Below are 22,320 nucleotides of genomic sequence, written 5' to 3' on the forward strand. Positions count from 1 at the left end.
CTGGTGGCAACATAATTACTGTATGGCAAATTCAAGAGCACATAGAAAAGAAGGGGATCATACTTGACAGAGATGAAAAACGTTATCTATGTTATTTTAAGGAAAGTGTGCCAATATAGTTCTCAAAAAAGGATAGACTGGTAAGTTATGAATTTTTTTTCTAGAAAACCAGAGGAATGAGGCGAATCACCTCTGTGATGAGTGAACACCAAGGAAGGGCTTCTGGTGGAGATCAGACAGAAAAGGCGCCGGGAAGTGCGGCCAGCAAAGAGCTTGCGGGTTGTCCACCCATCAGTAAAATAGATGCGCAACTCTAGAACGCAAATACGTGACTGCACCCTCAAGGCAAGAAAGAAGTAAGCCACAGAAAGGACCTATCGTGTGTCTTGAGTGAGGAAAGAATGGTTCTTGTCTTTAGATTTCTGTCCTTACCTACATGTACACAGAGACACGCTGCTTTTTCAATGGACAGGTTGTCTTCCATCAAAAACGAAGCTAAAAAAAAAAATAAATAAAAAAAAGCATAAAAACGAAGCTGCACATCCGGCTTTGGATTCAACCTTCAACCGACCGAGCACAGCAGTCTCACTCTGAGGGGTGATGGAGCAACGGAACCAGAGGTAATCTCATTATACAGTATGTATTAGGACCTGCCCTGCAAGAGAGAAGAGCGACCTGCAATCTTCTTACTTTTCCTAGCTTGTGTCTCCAATTTCCTATTTCAACGAGACTCTTCTACCCTGCGGGTTTTTCACGATCTGTTTCTTGTGGCAAACTGGTTCGTGATGTCTACATTAAACTCTTTCCTATCCGGTCCTGTCCGACCTCTGCCGTAGGATTCCTCCAGCTCACAGTCTGAAATCCTTCAGCTCACAGTCTGAAAAGAGCCTACTGGGTGTTGTTTGAGCACAGTCAGCTCTAGACCCCCACCGTTCCCTCTGCTCTCTCGCACATGCGCTGCAGGATCCGGTGGATACTGCAGAAGCTGGGTCTGTCCGACGGCAGCTTGCTCCAACACAGGCGCATGAGGTTGTACAGTTCCAAGGGGCAGTTCTCAGGGCAGGAGAGGATGTTGCCATCTCTCACATAGTAAATGACCTCTTCATGGGCCATGCCATAGTAGGGCTGCAGGCCATAGGAGAAGATCTCCCAGAGGACCACACCATAGGCCCACACGTCCGACTCCGTGGTGTAGCGGTTGTAGAAGATGGACTCGGGTGGCATCCAACGGATAGGGATGGCATCGTTTTCATTAGCTTTGTAGTAATCTGCGGAGTAGATGTTCCTGGAGAGGCCAAAGTCTGCAATTTTCACCACCATGTTCTCCCCCACCAGGCAGTTCCTAGTGGCTAAGTCCCGGTGGACAAACTTGCGCTCGGACAGGTAGGCCATGCCGGCTGCCACTTGCCTGGCAATGCAGAGCTGTTCCGCACAGGACAGGGGTGGAGGACCGGGGCTGGACATCCGAGCCTTCGTGGACAGGTCACTGTGGCTGAGGCTGCACATGGTGTGAGGGGACATGCTTCGGAGGAACTCATTGAGGTCACCATAGGCCATGTACTCAAAGAGCAGACACATAGGCTTTCCTACCGCACATACGCCTGCAATCAAAATAATATCTTTGTTAGGCTGAGTCTTTCCACAAGGAAAGAGCACTCCAAAATCAAAAGACCAGACCAGAAAAGATGGGGTCCCACTTTTTAAGGACAGCAAGAGTCATCCTGTGACCCCCCACTTCTTTTCTTAAACATCTCCTGTTACCTGGTAAATTTTGATGTATTTCTTCTCTTTCTAGGGTGTCTCAATTCCCGACCCCTTGATTCTTAAATTTTTCCCTCCGTTATCTTTCCACATAGTACCTACCACTTTACTTCATACACATTCATTGTTTTAAAGATGTTTCCCAAACATTTCATCTCTTGGAATGGAGAGACTATGTCATGTTTCTTTAAATCCCTCAGACTGACCAGGTATCTGGGGAGCAGTGCAAGGTAACATACGGTAAATGGATTCAGGAATGAGTGTTTGCTGGGAATGTGTGATGTAATCATTCTGTTTAGTTCTCTGAAGAATGAGAACAAGAAATATCTACCACATTTAGGAAGAACAGTAAAAATAATCCCAAATTCTAGGAGGAACTCCTTAGGTGGCTGTAGTAAAAGAGTTTGAGATTTTTATCATTTGATGTGCATTCTATAAAGAAAGCAATGTTCATACACACAGAGTTTTACACACAGTGCCAGGAAGACATTTGAAAACCCTTGACATCTTACTATACATGAGAAATAAATGTATGAGCTTGTACCATTAAATCTGATGGGCATAATTTCACATCACAACAAAAACAGATTGTCCGATTTGTTATGTTTTTCAGAGAAAGAGTAGAAGTTTGAGTTTGAGAGAAAGAAGAGAAATAAGGACTAGGGCCTTTTCTAGTTATTTTTGTAATTCAAAGGATTTTAGCTGACAGTGTATACATTAAAGAGGAAATCGCATGTTGGTCACATTTCACTGTCCCTCTTACACGATCTTCTTTGGGTCTTTGTCAACAATCATTTACGTGTATCATCAGGCGGCTTTACTGTGGTTATGCTAGTTAAATTGGTTTTGAAAGAATTCTTACATTAGGAAGCTCAAGATAACATATGCCTCTCAAGAAAAAAATGTGTGTGTGTGTGTGTGTGTGTGTGTGTGTGTGTGTGTGTGTGTGTTACATTGTCTCATGGCTGTCCTCAGATCCACTTTGAGCCAACTGTGACTTTGAAATCTTGATTCTTCTTCTACCTCCAATTATTATAGGCAGTATGAATCTTAGTTCTTGTTGGGTAATTTGAAAGAAACTCTTATTGGTGATGAAAAAACACACTTCCCAGTAACCACGCGTCAGTGCGTTGTACCTGGCTTGAGTCAGAATCAACCCCAGGAACAGAGAATGCTGTAAAATTGCAGACACATATATGAATATAGTCAGACTTTAAGGAACAGTTCAAATTAGTTTGCAACAACAAAAAAGTGTCTCAGTTTGGTTCTCATTGTCGATTATTGTCAAAGGCTTTCAAGTTATACAAAATTTAAAAAGCGAAAATGCCATCTTTCTCCTCTGAGTACCTCACTTTAGCTCTATTGCTATGTTTTCTGAGCCTGATGGGTGTTGAGCAGGAAGTTTAGACCACTGCAGTAGGAGGGATCTGGCTTTCCACGTGTATTCTCAGCTCTTCCGCATGGTTCGAGCTCACCGCACTTGAATGTCCCATTGCTGTCCTCACTCCAGAATTCATCAAAACCTAAACAAAGTGTGTGGCCTTCTCCTCGGCTCCCTTCCTTGTTGCACAGTTCACATTTGCTCTATCTAGGAATTATTTGGTTCTGCCTTTGAACTGCACACAGACCCCCATCCCTTCTTGTTGTGGAATGTCGTTCTGTATGTTATAAATATGTGTTGCTCTGATTGGTTGATAAACAAAACACTGATTGGCCAGTAGCCAGGCAGGAAGTATAGGTGGGATAAGCAGACAAGGAGAATTCTTGGAAGAGGCAAGCTGAGTCAGGAGACGCCAGCCAGACACAGAGGAAGCAAGATGACAAGGCAGAACTGAGAAAAGGAACCAAGTCACATGGCTAAACATAGATAAGAATTATGGGTTAATTTAAGTGTAAGAGCTAATCAGTAATAAGTCTGAGCTAATGGCAGAGTAGTTATAATTAATATAAGCTTCTGAGTGATTATTTTATAAGTGGGCCATGGGACTGTGGGACCAGAGAAACCCTCCGACTACACCTTCTCATTACCCCACCACGTCTCCCTGACCTATGCCACATCTTCCTTTTCTGCATACTGAAAGAACCCATTCACTGTCTCCATGTTTTCACTGCCTTCCCTGCAACTCCGCTCAACAAACCAGACAGAGGCCTTCTGGGGGAAAATGTGAATCACGTCATACCATGGCTTGGCACTTTTCCGCTCAGACTTTCCATTTGACTTCCATTTTAGTTACAGTAAAAGTCAGTGGTTTTTTCTTTAATTTTTGAGATTATACTGTAATTACATCATTTCCCTCTCCTTACTTTCAAATTTATGGCCTCTTTTCATTAATTGTTATTACATGCATATGAGTGTGTGTGTGTGTGTGTGTGTGTGTGTGTGTATATATATATATATATATATATATATATATATATATATATATATCACATACATATTCCTAAATACAACCTGGTCAGTCTGTATAATGTTACTTGTATGTATATTGTCAGGGCTGAACATCTGGTATTAGATAAGAGTTGGTGAGCTCTTCTCTGAGGAAGACTATTTCTCCCAGTCTCAGTATTCTTTGGTTCTTTGTGTGAAGGTCTTGCAGTATCTTCCAACCACCCCACTGCATTTACTATGGGATCTAGTCTTACATAACTCCCTCAAACCCTCCCCATCACCTTTTTATTCTCTATTCTGTGTGTGTGTATATATACACATGTTTATGTTTGTGTGTAAGGGTACATGTGTGTAGGATGTGTGCACATGGATGTGTATGGCATAACCAATGTCAAGTGTCTTCCTTAATGGCTCCCGACCTTATTTTTTCCTGAGACAGAGTCTCTCACTGATCCTGGAGCTCGCCTGTTGTTTGAATTTTAGGTGGTCTTTTAATATAAAAAAACCAGAGCCAGATATTGGGGTGAAAGCTTAAAGATCAGAGAAACAGAACAAGCCACAACCAACCTCACCTCGCCAACTCCTCAGCCAATCCTGTTTCCTCAGACTGCAAGTCTCTGAGTCCTCATCTGAAAGGGTCTCAGTTGAACTGCCTTAGTTTCTGCTTCCTCACACCTTATATACCTTTCCCTGCACAGCCATGTCACTTTCTGGAATTAAAGGCATGTGTGCTTCCCAGTACTGGGATTAAAGGTGTGTGCCACCACTGCCTGGCTCTGTTTCCAGTGTGGCCTTGAACTCACAGAGGTCCAGATGGCTCTCTGTTTCCCCGAGTGGTAGGATTAAGGGTGTGTGCCACCACTGTCTGGCCTCTATGTCTAATCTAGTGGCTGGCTCTGTCCTCTGATCCCCAGGCAAGTTTATTAGGGTATACAATATATCACTACACTTGCCAATCCCACTAGGTGGGCTGCCTTCAAGTCCTAGGGGTCCTCTTCTCTTTACTTTCTCAGTGTTGGGATTCACAGGCATGTGTCACCATACCCAGCCTTTCTGCGGGTGAAGGGGGTCCAAACGCAGGCCCTCATGTTGGTGCAGTGGACACTATGTACAGCCCACCCTCTTCCCAGCCCTGTCTGGTGTTCTTTAAGCACTAGCCAAGCTTGCCATGGGGCCTGTGCAGGAGCGGCTCATTCTCCAATCTATCCACACTGCCATTCTCTTACCTCGGCCAAGTCTGTACACAAATGTCACCTGCACACTGAAGTCTTCAAAGATAGTAGCTCATGTTCCAAAAAGTCTCCCTTTACTTGGAGTTTTAAAACAAATCAGAAGCATATAAGCCACATTTACCCATGTTTACTTCTGCTGTCTCTCAAAAAGAATGTAAGCTGCACAAGGCCAGATATTGTTAAAGGTTTATTTATTTCTAAGTAACTATATGAACTATTCCATGAATACTTGTTAAATTTATGAATCTGTGATGAAATGGGGACACAACAATGAACAAAATGTGATTTAAATCATGATGCTCTAGTTTAGGGAAAAAATAAAATGGGCAAATGAGCTATACATACTTTTAGGCCTTAATAAATTCTGTGATGGTGAATTAGTGTCAAGGGAATTTATTCTATGTGGAGACACTTGAAAACTTTCTAACCAGAGAAGAGGCAGCAGGGATGAGACAGTCGGAAGTGATGGGGTTAAAGGGTATCTGTGAGGCACAGCGCCCTGAGAGCTGGGGTAGAAGGAGTGTGAGGAAGGAGGGGAAGAGGCTGAACTAGGGAAGGAGGAGAGAGACATGTCCCACTGATCGGCAAGAAAGACAGCAGACTAAATAAGGGAAATACCAAAGAGGGAAAGCTCAGAAAGCCTCCTTGCCGAGGAACAGTCTTCCTTCGGTCATATTTTCATACCTAAGAGCTTCACGATGTTGGGGTTGTCAAACTCTGCCATGAGGGCTGCCTCCCTCTGAAAGTCAGCTTGCATGTCCGCCGAGGCCTCCTCCTTAAGCATCTTCACGGCCACCATAGTGAAAGGTTCATAAGGCAGTAAGCCAGGAGCCCTGAGAGATAAACCCAAGGCGGGGATGTTTATCCCCATGATTATATTTACTCACATTTATAGAGCCCCCCACCATGCTTCTGCAGCCTTTTCCGGAGCCACAAACCGAAGGAAGATGAAAATAAGTCAGGCTTAAACTTCGTTACGCCACTTAGGAAATTCACTAGTTATTTTCAACATAGGTTATTTAAATAAATTATGTTAATATATAACATTGAACATACATGTTAAATGTATTATTTAACAACTAGAGGGGACACACACACACACACACACACACACACACACAGAGAAAGAGAGAGAGAAAGAGAAAGACTTAACATGTCCTTTGTGATCCCCTACTGATCAGCCTGAATCTAAATTCCTTGAGGGTGGAGTCACGGCTGACTGTTTTTACGTTCCCCATACAGCCTAAAGTTGCTTCTTGCCAATCTCACAGTAAGTTTGTAAGACTTTTCACTTTAAATGAAACCTCAATATCAAAGCTACTTTAAATGGAAGCAGGTCTATGCCTGCTTAAGGACAAGACTGAAGACTAACTAAATCCAATTCCACATCCTATTGCCCAGCTATGTATCTCTGGAGCTGCATCCACACAGAGTGGGTATTTTATTCCATTTTACACCAAGTCAAGAAATGAGCTATGATTGACTGTAATATATACTCCTTTCCTGAACTCACTGATTTTTGAATATTTACATTTTCCTTTTCTGTTTTGTTACTCCCTGAATGTCTATTTAATGTCTACAGAAGTCATATTCTGAGTTCTTAAACACTAATTCAAAGGGAACTTTAAATGAAGCAGAGAATGACAACAGAAAGAAGAAAAGGAAGTAAATAGGGATTATTACCAAAGCAATGTAAGAAATTATGGCTAAAATGTATAGAAAATAATTTTCTAGAAAGGAAATATGGTTGAATTACTAGAAACTTCTTGTAAACTGCTTATTGATTTTAAATTTATATAAATATAATATATATATATTAAATTTCCTATAAATTACAAATTGAAATGCAGCAAACTACATTCTTTCTAGGTATATTATTTCCTAGTAAAGAATGGGAGGGACAGTAAGATTTATAATAAAGCATGTGGGGGTAGAGAGATGGCTCAGAACACTGACTGCTTTGAGGAGCCACACAGGGGCTCACACCCATCTGTAACTCCAGTTCCAGGGGATCCAATGTCCTCCTTTGGTCTCTGAGGGCACTGTGGCCACATGGTGCACATACATACATGCAGGCAAAACACCAACCCATGTAAATTAAAAAATTTAAAAATCTTCAAAAATAGCATTCAATACAAACAAATGATATAAAGAATTAAATAACTTGATAACGACTTTAGATAGAGTAGATCAGTCTAATGATCCTGTAATTTTTCAACAGAGATTCCTCCCTTCCCCTCATGGTTAATTTTACCTTGCTTGAAAGACCCTTCCAAACGCTCCCTCTCCGATGTCTCTGACATACTCAATGTTATTCCTGGGATACTCCAGGCTGAGCAACTTGGGATTCAGGAGGAGCGGCATCCTCTGGTACATGGGGTTGGGATGGAGTCTGTCCAGTAGGAGCTCGGAAGGCAGTGTGGTGAGGGTCACCGCTGCTGACTCTCTGCAGGTGCGAGAGGCGAGATCAGCAATGGCCTTTGACCTAGATCCTTCAAGACAGTTAGAAATACATAGAGTATGTAATACTGAGTTAGCTGAGGACTCTTAGGCCCGAGAACAACCAAGTATGTGGCTTGGTCTCCAGTCAAGAGGCACCTTTTGTCACCATCCATATCAGCAGCAGAGGTGGGAGAAGGCAGGATACAGGAGCAGCCATTTCCACCCGAAAGATTAAGTTCTTCCTGTGGTAAAAACTGACTTTGGTACACGGGAGCTTTTTAAAGCTCAAGGTAGGGCTGTCTAATTTTTTTTTTTTTTTGTTTTGTTTTTTTTGTTTTTTGTTTTTCGAGACAGGGTTTCTCTGTGTAGCTTTGCGCCTTTCCTGGGACTCACTTGGTAGCCCAGGCTGGCCTCGAACTCACAGAGATCCGCCTGCCTCTGCCTCCCGAGTGCTGGGATTAAAGGCGTGCGTCACCACCGCCCGGCCAGGGCTGTCTAATTTTAAAGCCAAGGCATGGATGTTAGTAAGGCAAGGGTGGTGTGACAGACACTGCTCTTCTAACCCCCAATTCCAGAATTGAGTGTGTGGGTTACACGGCATGACTTCACGTGATGGGCTTCAACCCGAATCTGACCTTTTCTTCTTTTTCCACTCTTTCCTTCTTCGGCAGCAGTAAAGAGTCGCGATGGTAAGAAGAGCAAACAGGGCAAAGCTGGACATGATGGAGATGATGACCGTCATGGAGTATGCAGGAGAGACGGCGAAGGACGAGGTGGAGGAAGGCAGGTTTGGAATGTCCACACTTGGCTTGGAGGACGTTATTGGTGGGAATGCTGCAAGGGAACAATCGTTTGTTTTGCTTATTTTGGAAACTTTAAGAAACAATGTTTGAGCTGACGCACTTACTACCACAGCATTAAGAATATGATGGTGTATCAGGATCTCCTTGGTTATCTGTCTATAAAATCCAGTATTAAGAATCCAATAACGTTCATTTGCAAGGAAGAGGACACTCAGTGGAGAAATATGCTTTTCTGAAAGAAATACAAATCCCAGGCTTAGGTTCCTTATGTCCTATTTGTGATTGACAGCACTCAAAATATGCACTAAATTATGCACTAAAAATATCTTCACATAATGAGACCGAAGGTGAGAACATCTGAGCTGAGCTTGTGTCTTTGTGTTTTGTGTGTGTGTGTGTGTAGTGGATTTACAAATAATAAAAAGTAATGGAAAAAGATGTAAAATGAAACCACTGGAACATAAGGAGCAGAAGTCAATTCATCTAAAACTTGAACTCTCATCAAACTCCCACATAAAAAAGACAATGGAATTAAAAAAAAAGTCAAATCTGCATTTGTGCTGGAAACTAGCAGATGCTACACCTGTGTTGCTCTGCGTGCAGCTTGCAAGTCCACGGTGGACATAATTAAACAACCTTATTATGAATACCTTGAAACCTTCTTCGTACAGTGAGTAAAGACAAAAACAGAAACAAAAAAAGTGGAAACAGAATATTTTATACATAACCCAAAACACTCTTGACAGCTAAGAATCAACTTTGTAGCCTAAAAAGAGAAGATTGATTCTTCAAATATCTGGGGAATGGGCTGGAGAGATGGCTCAGAGGTTAAGAGCACTGGCTGCTCTTGCAGAGGTCCTGAGTTCAATTCCCAGCAACCACATGGTGGCTCCCAACTATCCATAATGAGATCTGGTGCCCTCTCCTGGCAGGCATACATGCAGACAGAACACTGTATACATAATAAATAAATACATCCTTAAAAAAAAAATCAAACAAACAAACAAATATCTGGGAAAGACTAACAGACGTGGCTGATGTTAGGCCACAAAGACAAACCTCAATAAATTTCAAAAGCATAAATTATAGAGCTCTGTTCTCTCACCCAAAATGTATACAGTGAGAGATTACATAAAATCCAGCAGGACTACTAAGAAAAAGAAAGATCTGTAACTGTAACTTTTTGGGTTTAAAAGTTAGACGTAGCCATAGTTATAGGTCAGAAAATTAAAGTCTTAATGGCATGTATGAAATTTGGCTAAAGTTGTATTCATTGATAAACTCATGGTTTTATCTTCTCCTGTTACACACGAGGAAGAGAGTGAATGGAATGTGAGACTTTAGAGGAGCAACAGTAATTCTTGAGAACAAAGGGAAATGGGACACAGCGATACCCATATGCAAGCAGAAGCCACTCAGTGAGACTACACATACCACAACGACAGAGATGAGTAAAGTTCCCAGTGTTTTAAATATTTAGAACATGGTTTGACGAGTGGAATTTTAATTGGAAAAAGACAAGAAAGCCACAGATGTAGCAATTAAGAAGGGTTATCTCGACAGACTCAAAGATCAATAAAAACAAAATAGTACATGATTATGCAATCACATTTCAAAATCTTAGAGAAAATTATAGGAATACAGTAGTTACCAAATATGAATAAAAAATATACAGGAGTAGAACCATAAGTAACCAAGAAATTACCTTAAAAAAAAACATTGTGTAATGTCAAACATACTCTTTGAGACTTGGAAGAGGTAAAATTCGAGTTATCACAATATGTCCCATCTAGAGAACACACTTTGAACCCATTACGGAAGCTAGGATGCAACCCAGAAACGTCAGCATGAAAGAGAAAGCCACGCCAATGATCTGACAGATTTAGAAGTGCCTAAGTGAGCAATTACTGACTAATCCCAATACAGTAAGAGAATACAGGTTTCACAAGCAGGAAGATATTAATATAAAAATGTCAAAAACACAAAAGAAAACTATATTTCAACAGGAGCCAACAACAACTGGAAAAGGGCGTTTTTCAAGTGATGGTTATAAGAAGTGTCTGTGTCTGCCTTCTTAGTTTGAAGTGGGGACAGCTCACTACTGCTAGCTGAACAAAAGAAAACCTTTAATACAAGAGGCCATTTGAAACATAGCATTTGTGAAAGTGTAAGTTATAAGGGGTGTTTATGTATGAGTTCTAGTCTAGGAGTGGGCATAGTGAAGACTCCTGCCTACCGGTGACTAAGCAAGTGGTTTTGGATTGTAGAGGTCAAGCTTGGTCACTGCTGAGACCCAGGAAGGCATATGGGATGGGAAAACATTCAATACAGCAGTAACTGCATGGGATTGGATAGTGTGCCTTATCAAGCACAGCAGCAGTGGGCTTAGATTTCCCAGTTCTAACACTGGTCCATAGTCACCCCTAGCTTTTTCAATCCAAAGGAAGCCTTAAAAGAGTCAGCTAAACTCCTCATCCTAAATATAGTAAGGAATCATTACTAAAAGATACAGATTAATGTCTATTTATGCGTGGATTTTACAGAGCTGTTCATATTATATATAATATGTAAGATAATATGATGTAATTTGTAAAGTTGATATGACATAATCAGGAAATATATGGGTAATTATTTTCTCAAAAAATATCAGAAAATCAGTTCAGTGGATAAAGCCTTTGCTACACAAGAATGAGGAGGGGAGTTTGGATCTCCAGAACTCAAGTGAAATTGTGGTGGCATGCACTTGTAACCCCAGTGCTGGGGGGGCGGGGCACAGACAGCTCCGTCCCAGAGCTCACTGACGGGCCCATCTAGCCAATGAGTGAGCACCTGGTTCAGTGAGAGTCTTTGCCTTAAAAAATAAGGTGGATAGTGATGAAGAAACCAATGTCTAGTCTCCACATATGTGCACACAGGGGCATCTACCCACAAACACATGTGTGCGCGCGCACGCGTACACACACACACACACACACACACATACACACACACACACATACACCATCCACTCTGATTTTAATGGTGTGTGTTTTTTTAAATCCATGATCATTCTATAAGATTTACTTTTTAAATGCAAGAATTTACATAGTTTGACTAGTAGTACTTCTGTATGGTTTTAAACATTTCTTCCTTTCTGGATAGTTCTATTATGATTCTTTGATTGTTGCTTGGAAGAACAAGTTGCTCTGGTTTTCTCCAGAGCTGTGTCAATCACTTGTCTGTGACCAAATGACCCAATCAGACTTCTATTATATTTCCTTTCTATGCTTAATTTTTCCTTAACAAACTTTGTATCTTTATCCTTTCCCTATGATCACCAAGTATTCACTCATCCATACATTGATTACTATTAATGATTCTTAGGAAACAGGAGTGTTGTAGCCTTACTTGCCAAGGAGGCACAAACCAATTGCTAAGATTATTAGCAACAAAATGCAAGAGGATGTTGTGGGAACAGTAAGAAGTACTTGTGAACAATTAGGGGCAGTACCAGTTCAGGTCTCGGTGGGTCTTCTAATGTAAAGTTAAATTAGATATAAATAATGAAGAGGCAACACCAGTAGAAAGCTACTCTAGTCTGAGCATTTGCCTCTTGAAAAGCCAGATGTGACTTCGGCCTTTATAAGAGGGGTCTGAGAGCCCTTCCCATCTGCCTTGTGGAGTTACGGTGAGAAGATAGTGATGTCTGAAGCTGTGTCTGCGGCAGCCATGTGTATGATCCTCCTGTAACACCAAATACACCTGTGCCTTAGTCCTGGCCAGCCAACTTCCAGAACTCCGAACAACAGACTTCTGTGGCTTACAAGCTGCTCCCTCTAGTGTGCTTTGTTATTGCATCCTGACAGGCCCAAACCAATACTCCTGCTCAGGGGGGCCTGCTGAGAGCTGAGTGGAGTGAGGGGAGGAAACAAGGTTTGACAAAGAAGAAATACATGTGCCGGATCAGAGCCAAGCTGTTGTACTTCTCCCCAAGTGCACCTGACAGTTTCGCTGTTGCAGATGGGAACTTCTACAGTTAGTGCAGAGATCATAAGAAGGTCTCGCGTGCCAAGGGAAGTTATTTGGCCTTTGCCCTGCAGCAAGTGGAGAAAAGCCACAGGAGGGCTTTAAACGTGCAGCAATTGGTCAGCTCTGTACATCAGAAAGATGTCTCAGCCGCACCCCTGACTTCTATGACATCATCCCCACCAGGGCTGATCTCAAGCTCCTAACAGGACCTCCTAAGTAAGGAGCCAGAAAGAGATGTCTGATGCACACCATTGGGCAGGATTTCTACTACACACACCACCAATAAAGAGGAAAATCTAAAAGCCTCTTCCCAGACAGGAAAAAAAAATTACAAGAAAAATAACCAGGCACATTAAACCATGTGCTTTCCAAGCTAGAAGCTAGAAAATATGCAATTTCATCTACAGGCTGGTTAGAGAAATGTGATGTCATTCAGTATCTTCCTATCATGCTATTTCATCTCAGTTATTGTGGTAAAAGAAGACTATTGGTGATTTTCACCACCTTAAGAATTCACTCTCAAGACCTCCTTTGAGGAAGTATATAGAACATCACACTAAAGACCAACTGAATCTGAAAGAGACTTCAAGGTAAGAATAAAGACTAATAATAAAAAATACATAGTTTTTAACCTAGATAGATAATGATGCCGTGCCTGGGAACTTTGTCTAGTTCTCTAAATAAGACTCAAGAGAGTCGTTCTGCAAGGAAACACCTGATGCCAGGGAAGCAAAGAACAAGAGAAAAGCATTCTGAGGTCTCACTAGAGAGTCTAACGGTTCCGTGGCGGGCAGAAGGAGGAATGTGAAGGAAAAGCTAGGATCTGGCTTTCATAGAAAAGTGGAGTGCTGTGGGATGGTCTGTATGTCAAATGTGTTGCTGATTGGTCAATGAATAAATCACTGATTGGCAGTGGCCAGGCAGGAAGTATAGGCGGGACTAACAGAGAGGAGACTAGAGAGAGAACAGGAAGCTGAAAAAGGGAGACACTGCCAGCCGCCATCAGGAAAAGAAAGATGTAAAGTACCAATAAGCCACAAGCCACATGACAAGGTATAGATTAATAAAAATGGATTAATTTAAGCTGTAAGAACAGTTAACAAAAAGCCTGCCACGGCCATACAATTTAAAACCAATATAAGTCTCTGTGTTTATTTAATCGGGTTTAAACGGCTTGGGACTGGCGGGTGAGAGAGATTTGTCCTGACTATGGGCCAGGCAAAAAAACTCCAGCTACAAATGGCGCCCAACGTGGGGCAAGAGTTTCCACCTAAAACCTGAGAAAAAAGATTCTAAAACGGAGCTAAAAACAGTTCCTAATTGTTTCTCTCAAATGAGCGGCCGCTGCCGGTTTGAGCTACTGGCGGGTTCCTAACGTGTGCGCTCGACCTGCGATATGGCAGGAATGAGGCCTCTACAAGTGACACATTAAGCTGCTTAATGGATTTAGTCTTTGTTAGTACAAAACAAAAAAAAAAAAAAAAGAGGTTTCTGGGCTACATGCTGCTTGGATAAAAGCATAGACCCACGATGGCTCCCAGAGCTGGCGGTAAACGTAGCCATGTTGGGAAGCTGCGATGGGCGGAGCCAGCAGCCACAGCTGCTGCAGCTTAAAGCAATAGATTCACAATAAAACAGATTCAGATGTAATAGTTTAAAATATGTATAAAATATACGTAGGCTTGAAAGAGACAAAAAAAGATGATATATACAATATAAAAACAAATACATGGTTTTAAAAAATAAAGTCTTTAAAGAGACAATAAAATTAATATAAAAATAAGCCACATAGAGATGACTATTACACAGAGAGTCTAGATTGTGTTGTCTTTGGGATTCTTAACTACAGAAAGATGTTTGATTGTAAAGGAAGCTGAGTTAAACCAGTACGTATATTTTAAAGATACTTTGACTTCAAAATTTAGATGTAAGGATATGTTGCTTTGAAAAAGAGTCTCTTTTGTTTCCACAAAAAGCAAGAGGCTATGGATTTGTTCCAGAGTAAGATACATCAGGTTTGACCAGCCAAGACCCCCTAAAAGGTCTCCGATGACACCATGGCCCAGATGATCCAACATCCAAAACCGTTTCAAGACAACTGGCTCAGATGATACAGCCTCACGGACTACTCCATGATCCTAAAATTTTCTTTGTTTCCCCAAAAGATACAGCGCCCCCCTCCAACAAAAAGTAGTAAGAGAAGCTACGCCCAAATTCCCAAATATACCAAGCTGACTTTGGAGATATGTAAAGGTTAAAACCTTCCTTTTTAAGAAAAGAAAACGGGAAGTGCTGTGGGATGGTCTGTATGTCAAATGTGTTGCTGATTGGTCAATGAATAAATCACTGATTGGCAGTGGCCAGGCAGGAAGTATAGGCGGGACTAACAGAGAGGAGACTAGAGAGAGAACAGGAAGCTGAAAAAGGGAGACACTGCCAGCCGCCATCAGGAAAAGGAAGATGTAAAGTACCGGTAAGCCACAAGCCACGTGGCAAGGTATAGATTAATAGAAATGGATTAATTTAAGCTGTAAGAACAATTAACAAGAAGCCTGCCACGGCCATACAGTTTAAAACCAATATAAATGTCTCTGTTTACTTGATCGGGTTTGAGCGGCTTGGGACTGGCGGGTGAGAGAGATTTGTCCTGACTGTGGGCCAGGCAGGAAAACTCTAGCAACAGTGGAGACATAACTAGCCAAAAGTCAGTAAAATTGAGTCCTAGGGTCTGTCCTGCCTCCGCCTCTCCAGCTCTGGCACTACAAGGGTATGCCATCCCGGTTCTCTTTGACATGGGTGCCAGGCACTGAACTTACATCATCGTGCTTGCACAATAAGCACACTGCGTTTGAGCCACCTCCCCGCAAGCCCAAGAGAGAGATGGCTAGGCCATTAGCATGGGTTTACTCAACACAAATGAAAGAACAAACCTAATCACAGGAAATCGCCACATTCTAAATCTCATCGGATCGTGTTCTGTCTACTGCATTCAGTTCTGCACGTTCCTCCATCTCTCACTGCCAGCGTAGGGCAGACATGAAGGTGAGGACTTTGGAACTCAGCTCACAAAAGGAGAAGTTGGAAACTAGGCATATTTAATGGGAAGAGGAAGAAGCTACAGGGAAATAGGGCATGTGTCTCCAAGTATTTTCAAAGTCTGTGCTACAGAGGGTGAGCCAGAGGGATGGAAAAAACACCAGCAATTAGAAGCTACAGGGGACCAAGTTTAGTTCAATGTGGCCAAAATGTTCTCCCAATTAATGGAGTGAATTAGAGTCAGGAAAGGGAATGTCTGCAGAGACAATGCCGAAGGCATTCTCCCTCTGTGGGAGAATTTGTGTGAAAGAACTGTTAAAATCACTTCCAATTCAGTTTCTGTGAATTTCTAGCTTTCTCATCCCTCACAAGATAGGCCCAATCAGCATTTCAATGATTAAATGATTAAAATATTAGTACATTACATAACTCTCCCTCCTCTCTCTCTCTCTCTCTCTCTCTCTCTCACTTTGTTGGTGGCCAAAATAGTAGCTGACTGTTATGGAAAGTGAATTTTAGAAGCAAAGAATACATTTATCTAACTGCTGATAAGAGGATTGTCAAGTTGTCTGGATGATTTAGAATTAGGAATATTTTGGTTAGTGGGAGGAGTTTCTCAAGAACAGTTACTCTTAACGGAACATGAAAAGTCGTCAATGTCTCCTTTAGAACAACCAGGCAAACTTTTCATGTGAGGTCTTGGAAATTGAAAAAGAAGGTAATAGAGAACCATCAGCTGTAACAATTTAAAAATTAGACTCTGATGATGAAGCCAGAGTCAGACAGATTGGAGTTTGAGTACTGGTTTAACCGCACACTACACTACATAGGTCAGGATGGAGCTTGAATACTGGTTTAACCCCACACTACACTACATAGGTCGGGAGGGTGGCAGTGGGGGGTGGTGCAAGTCAGTTGACCTGTTTCTCACATTGACTAGTATGGAGAATGGAGTGTGTTCATGGCACCTACTTTCATAGGGCTGTTGGGGAACTTACAAGAGACTGTGTACCACCACACTAATCAGTTTAGCAGGATTGGAGTGCACAGTCATTCACTCTTCAGATGCATAGATGATGAGAGAGAAGTTGGAGGGACAAGAGGATGGAAGAGATGTAGCTCTCCATTACCAGAGTAAGCCAGAATGCATTTCTTTTCTCCAGAAGTTTGAAACAGAAGGCAGGCTCACTGCTGAGTGTGCCTGGAAGTGAAATTCCACAGAAGGGACAAACACTATGCTTAGCACACAATAATGTAAATATGGCAAAGTCATGGCATGTTCAAGGAGATACTTCACTTCAACAAAAGATGATACTAAAATAAATAAAATGAATAAAAAAAATTTCACCAGAAACTGCTGAAATTCTAGTTCCCATGTTTGAGCAAGTAAAAAACAATGCAAATACAAAGAAGGGTTTTTAGAAAAATTTCAGTTGCCCCTCAAAGTGAACTAGTAATGATATTTGGAATTTACTAAGAAACCATAAAGCAGGGCCAGCAAGACGGCTCAGTGTGTAAAGGCATTTACCACTGAGACTGATGAACTGAGCTTGATTCCCAGGACCCAGTGTTAGAAACTGACTCTCACAAATTGTCCTCTCTGCGCGCATGCCGCGCGCATGCGCACACACACACACACACACACACACACACACACACACACACACACACAAAGTAAATAAATGTAATAAGATCTTTTTAACAAAGAAATCATAAAATGAGGAACATTTGAGGGCTTAATACATTTCCATAGAACACAAGTTGGTGTGTGTAATCAGGACACTTTCCTTGCTAGAATTAACCCTCCATAAGACAGCAGAGAAGATTCCCTGCTTTTAACTCAGAGAGCACAGGCATACGCTGCTTATGTGCAGAGAAAATGATCTTTTTACAAGAGTTGGAGCTAACTTTCTCCAGTGTATCCAAGATCTCACAAAATTGTTTTCTAAAGACAAGGAAATTAGTATCTGTAGCTAGTTTGTGCTGCTCAGTATCTCAACTTGTAGCAGTTTCTTTCTCCTTCGTGTGGGTACCGGGATTGACCGTCAGGATTGGCAGCAAGTGCCTTTACCCTCTGAGCTGTCTTGCTGGCCCTCCTGATGACCCTCTTAAAATGATTTCACTTGACATTGCAAGCACTGTACTGAAAAGGGGCTCTCCTAAAGCAATGGCAGCAGTAAAAACCAACCAACCAAATGAAAACCAATCCTTGCTCTCGTCCACAGTCAGAGGACAGTATTCTATATTACAGAGAAGTTAAGAGAAAGGATCTTGAGGTTTTTTTACCTCAAAGAAATGATAAATAGGTAGATGAGGAGACAGGCTTATCTGGATTTGAACGTAAGGCAGGAAATGAAACCGTCACACAATCCTCTCCAAATATGTCCAATTTTATGTGTCAAGTTAAAAAAATTTTTAAGAGGAATTTCAAATCCTAGACTGCACTCCACACCAAATACGCCAGAATGTATACGTGGGGGAACCCAGGCAGCTACACTTTCTAAAGTTTTCCAGTTGATCTCAATGTGTAGAATGGATGAAGAGTCACTCTGAGCCAACCTCTGCAATTCCAGAAGAATCAAAGCCAGAAAGCTTGAGGCCAGCCTGATCTACTTAAAGAGACCATGTCTTAAAAAAAAAAATCCAGTAGTTAGGATGCTGCAGCTCAGATGTAGAATGCTTGTCTGGCATTGAGTTGGTCATGGATTTGGTCCCCACTATATTTGAGCGCCTTTTCAGAAGGATAGAACTTTTCTAATTCTTCAGAAAAAACAATGGCACAAATTGGTCTTGAAGATTTGATTTTTAAAGGACACAAAGTTGGGTGGGTAGGGAAGGGAGGTGGATCTGGTAAGAGTTGAGTAGAGGGGTGAACATGATCAGAATATGTTGTAGAAAAGTCTCAAAGAATTACTAATAAATAAACACAACAGGAAAATGAGATTCCAATGACATACTAAGAATTTTTTCTTTGTTACTAGTAGAATAATTAATTTTAGAATTAAAATAAAATATTCTGAGAAGTAGGATTATAGATGATTTATTTCCTTTTCATTTTTTCCCCTTGGTCCAAATAACAAGAGGTTCTATAATCAATATAGAATTTGTGTATAAAAATTTAAGGACTAAAAGAAGATTAAGAAAAAAAACCAGCACATCTATTCTCAATAAAAGAAAGACTCATTACAAATGAAGATCACAATAGAGAAATAACAGCTCAATAGAGAAAAAAAATAGTATTTGTTTCCATCCAAAACTAATTACATAACACAAAATTGTTACTGCAGAATTAAAAGTCTTCGTTTAAACTTGGCTGATTTTGCAAACATGTGACGCATAAAACAGGCCAACATCTTGAGGAAGGAGATAGTATTTGTTCCATTCACTGAGTGTCACATTCTCCTCGGCTATAAGCTGAGGGAGGGGATGAGCCCCGCCACTGTGCGTGGGTGCTGATGCTGCTCAGTACATTCTGTTCTGGATACGGGGAAGTGTAATGTAAATATACATGCACGAATCCACTTACAGACACAGAAGATTGCAGAGGCACAAACGGAATTACTTACTTGTTATGTTTTCTTTTTTATAATCTGAGGGGGAAAGGATAAAAATTGATTTTAAGTAAGTGTTAAGTTATCTCCTAGACCCTTGAGCTACCGCTAACAAATGCGACTTTCCCTGCCAGCGTTTAAATGAGTGACAGAAAAGCATTCGAATGTGAAGAGTGCATCTTTGAAATTAAACTAGCTGTTAGGGGAACATCGTCCTTACAAAAGAAATTCACAAAGCACCATGCAGTGGCTCGGGGTTTTGTTTTGTGAGGTCAGCGTTTTCAAACATGTGGCTTATTTTCTGCATGCTTAAAAAAATGTGCATCGCTGGCTAAGAAAGAGGATTATTTATTCGTTTATGCCATTCTGCTGACAAACTATGAGATGTTTCTTAGCCATTTTCCCATACATTCCAGAAAATGTTACACTCATAGAATCCCCTATGAAATAAAGCAAGATCCAAGCAGCAGTTAACAGTGCCCTTTGATTTATTTGAAAACAAATGAAATGCATCTTTATGCTAACCTCTATAATCAGGGCAACATTAGGATTCTGCTATTAGGCGTGTGGAGACGGCAAAGCGAAAAACATTAGAACGGCCTAGAAAGCCTAAAAATGTTAGGAGCTTTAAGTACACACCTTACTTTACTCAAAACAATAAATTTTCCTTAACTTCCAAAGTCCGGAGGGAATTCTTTGTTACCTAAATATGGCAGTCTTGTGCAGGCCATGGGGTCTCGGTGCATGCTGGGAAGCTTGCTGCAGTCTGGCACCGGGAGGAGGTGCATCCCTGAGCTGTAGAGTCCTCGGTGGGTCTTTCCTTCCATTGCCAGCCATTCTTTTGCACAGAAAAGCTCCTTTACTGCCAAGCAGTACTCTCTGAAATGTTGAAAGGTGAGCAAGACTTGATGAATCATAACTAAGGACAAATTTGCAGTGAGACTTAAATTTTGTATTCTTGAAGCATCATCACACCGTAGTGTCATTGCTCATGAAAGTATTTTTGAAATGACTCTTTTTGATGTAAATAATACAAGACATGATAGTATATGGTATACTGTACTGTGAGAGGTAATACTATCTTTTTTAGTTTTTTTAAAAATTTGGAATGAATTAGATGAGAGTCCCTGATATATCGTCTCTTGACGTTCATATTAAAAATAAAGGTGCAGAGGCTGGAGAGTTAGCTCAGAGGTTAAGAGCACTTGGTGCCATTGCAGAAGACCCGGGTTCAGTTCCCAGCAGCCGTATGCTGGCTCAGTCATCTGTAACTGTAGTTTCAGGGGAGCCAATAGGCATGGTGAACACACATGTGTGCAGGAAAACATTCCTACACATAAAATAAAATCAGTAAACCTTTAAAAATTAAAAACAAAGATACAGAAGCAAGGTCGGTCATTTAAAGGACATACAAACTAAGGGGCACGGGCCATCACCTCAGGCCTCGGGCAGGGCTTGGGAAAGGCCACACTCTGAACTTCTGCTTGCTCTGTTCGCTGGAATCCAGCAGCAGCTCCAGCAACCATTTACAGGAGCACTCTGGGTTCCTTGGCAGCCCTTCCCTGAGAAGCAGAGTTCTGCCCTGTAGGGCATCCCCGCTTCCACTTCCACCTGAGACGCCAGAGGAATGACCCAGTGGGACACGGTTAAGTTTGGACAGGTTGTTGAGCTGAAGAAAGGCTGGCTGGACTAATTGGAGTTTGGAAGTTCATTTTTGTTTAGGCTTACAAGGACAAATTGCATCAAGACAAACCTGAGTAATTCCAAATTAAGATTGTTAGGGTTGATAATAAGAGGAGAAAGTAATTTAAGAGGGAAAATAGTTAAAAGACGTAAGGGCTTGGGTGCAGCCCAAGCTTATGTAGCATGCACATGAATGCGCACACGTGCGCGCGCACACACATACACACACACATACACACGCAGAGTATAACAGGTATCCTATGTCCCTATCAAGGAGGGAATTTTGTTCGTGTGTGTGCATATGCACACATTTATCACAGGGCTTTTTTTTGTGGTGTGCAAGACACCTTTTGACTGAGCCAGACTCTAATATAGTCTGTAAGTTCAGAGTGCTTGTATCATAGGTTGCCATCAATGGTTTAAATGGGAGAAATTTCGTCCTTTTAATTACTTCTTTTGGATGAATGGCAAATTTTGCTAGGCATCCTGTATATAACAGTGTCTTCTTTTGCAAACTGTTGGCATACAGACAAAGAATGGAATTTCTTCCTCATTCTCGAAGTTTTACCTGCAAACGGGCATGGGAGTAGGTACTGCTCCAGGGCCGCACTCCTGGAAGAGGTGCTGGCACAGCAGAGCCTCGGCAGCTGGCCGGCAGAGTGGGCTCACAGCCTTCAGTTCACTCCACGCAGTGTGGATCAGCAGCTCTTGGGCCTCCTCAGGGTCCGAGTAGGAGGTGTTGAAAAAGACAAGCGCATCTTTGGCCAGAACTGTATCACACACCTCTCCTCTGTACTGGGCGCAGTAGCCTTTGCTGTCTCTCTGGGATTTACTGAAAGAAGTGATGAACCGCATAACCAGTCATAGGCAATTTCTTGGCATCCTTTCTGCCTCCACCACCCCTCACATCGGCATCACGGAAATAGGGAGAAACTGTCCTGGCAAACGTGTTGAAACATTGCATCTGAATATTCTCCCCGTTTCCAGCAGCAACAGTGTCATTTCTAGATACCTCAGGCTGTGGAAAGCTTTGGAAATGATCATGAGCTGAATGAATTTGGGCATTTTGTTTGTTTGTTTGTTTATGTTGTACACAGAATAATTGTTCTCACTACCGTCAGCTCACACACTTCTTGCACATAAACTGATATAATCCAAGAAAGACATTAATTGTGATGGCTAACAGATGTGAGAACATATCAATTGTTCCCATGGGAAAAGTCGGCGGCTTTAAGAACAATCTGTATGTTACCGTAGCTAAGTACCCGAAATGGTTAGTACATTCCCATCTTGGCTATGTCACTTGTTTACTGGGACAATAATAACTCATAGACTGACAATTATTGAATATTTATCATGTGTAGGCACCATCATGGTCTTCCATATTCTTGTGGTTTCCGTAAGATCTCAATCGC

At 41.6% G+C, this 22,320-nt stretch overlaps 1 protein-coding gene across 7 annotated transcripts in view; it reads right to left on the reverse strand.

Annotated features, from left to right (window-relative positions):
• Positions 1 to 570: 570 nt before the first annotated feature.
• Positions 571 to 22,320, reverse strand: part of Musk (muscle associated receptor tyrosine kinase) — a 91,612-nt gene continuing 69,862 nt past the window's right edge. For 2 of the 7 annotated variants that reach the window (XM_052716968.1, XM_052716966.1), the window contains 7 exons: positions 21,474 to 21,737; positions 19,926 to 20,101; positions 19,238 to 19,261; positions 8,460 to 8,658; positions 7,637 to 7,828; positions 6,067 to 6,215; positions 571 to 1,601 (listed from right to left, as the gene is read on the reverse strand). In XM_052716968.1, coding sequence (XP_052572928.1) covers positions 919 to 1,601; positions 6,067 to 6,215; positions 7,637 to 7,828; positions 8,460 to 8,658; positions 19,238 to 19,261; positions 19,926 to 20,101; positions 21,474 to 21,737 — 1,687 coding nt within the window. In that variant the 3' untranslated portion in view covers positions 571 to 918. Of the gene's footprint in view, positions 1,602 to 6,066; positions 6,216 to 7,636; positions 7,829 to 8,459; positions 8,659 to 19,237; positions 19,262 to 19,925; positions 20,102 to 21,473; positions 21,749 to 22,320 lie in introns of all 7 variants that reach the window. The other 5 variants (XM_052716969.1, XM_052716967.1, XM_052716972.1 and 2 more) reach the window with 3 other exon arrangements.

The sequence above is a fragment of the Peromyscus californicus genome, unplaced genomic scaffold, assembly GCF_007827085.1.
Source record: "Peromyscus californicus insignis strain IS unplaced genomic scaffold, ASM782708v3 Scaffold_5__1_contigs__length_169319896, whole genome shotgun sequence".
In the NCBI taxonomy this organism is placed as follows: Eukaryota; Metazoa; Chordata; class Mammalia; order Rodentia; family Cricetidae; genus Peromyscus; species Peromyscus californicus.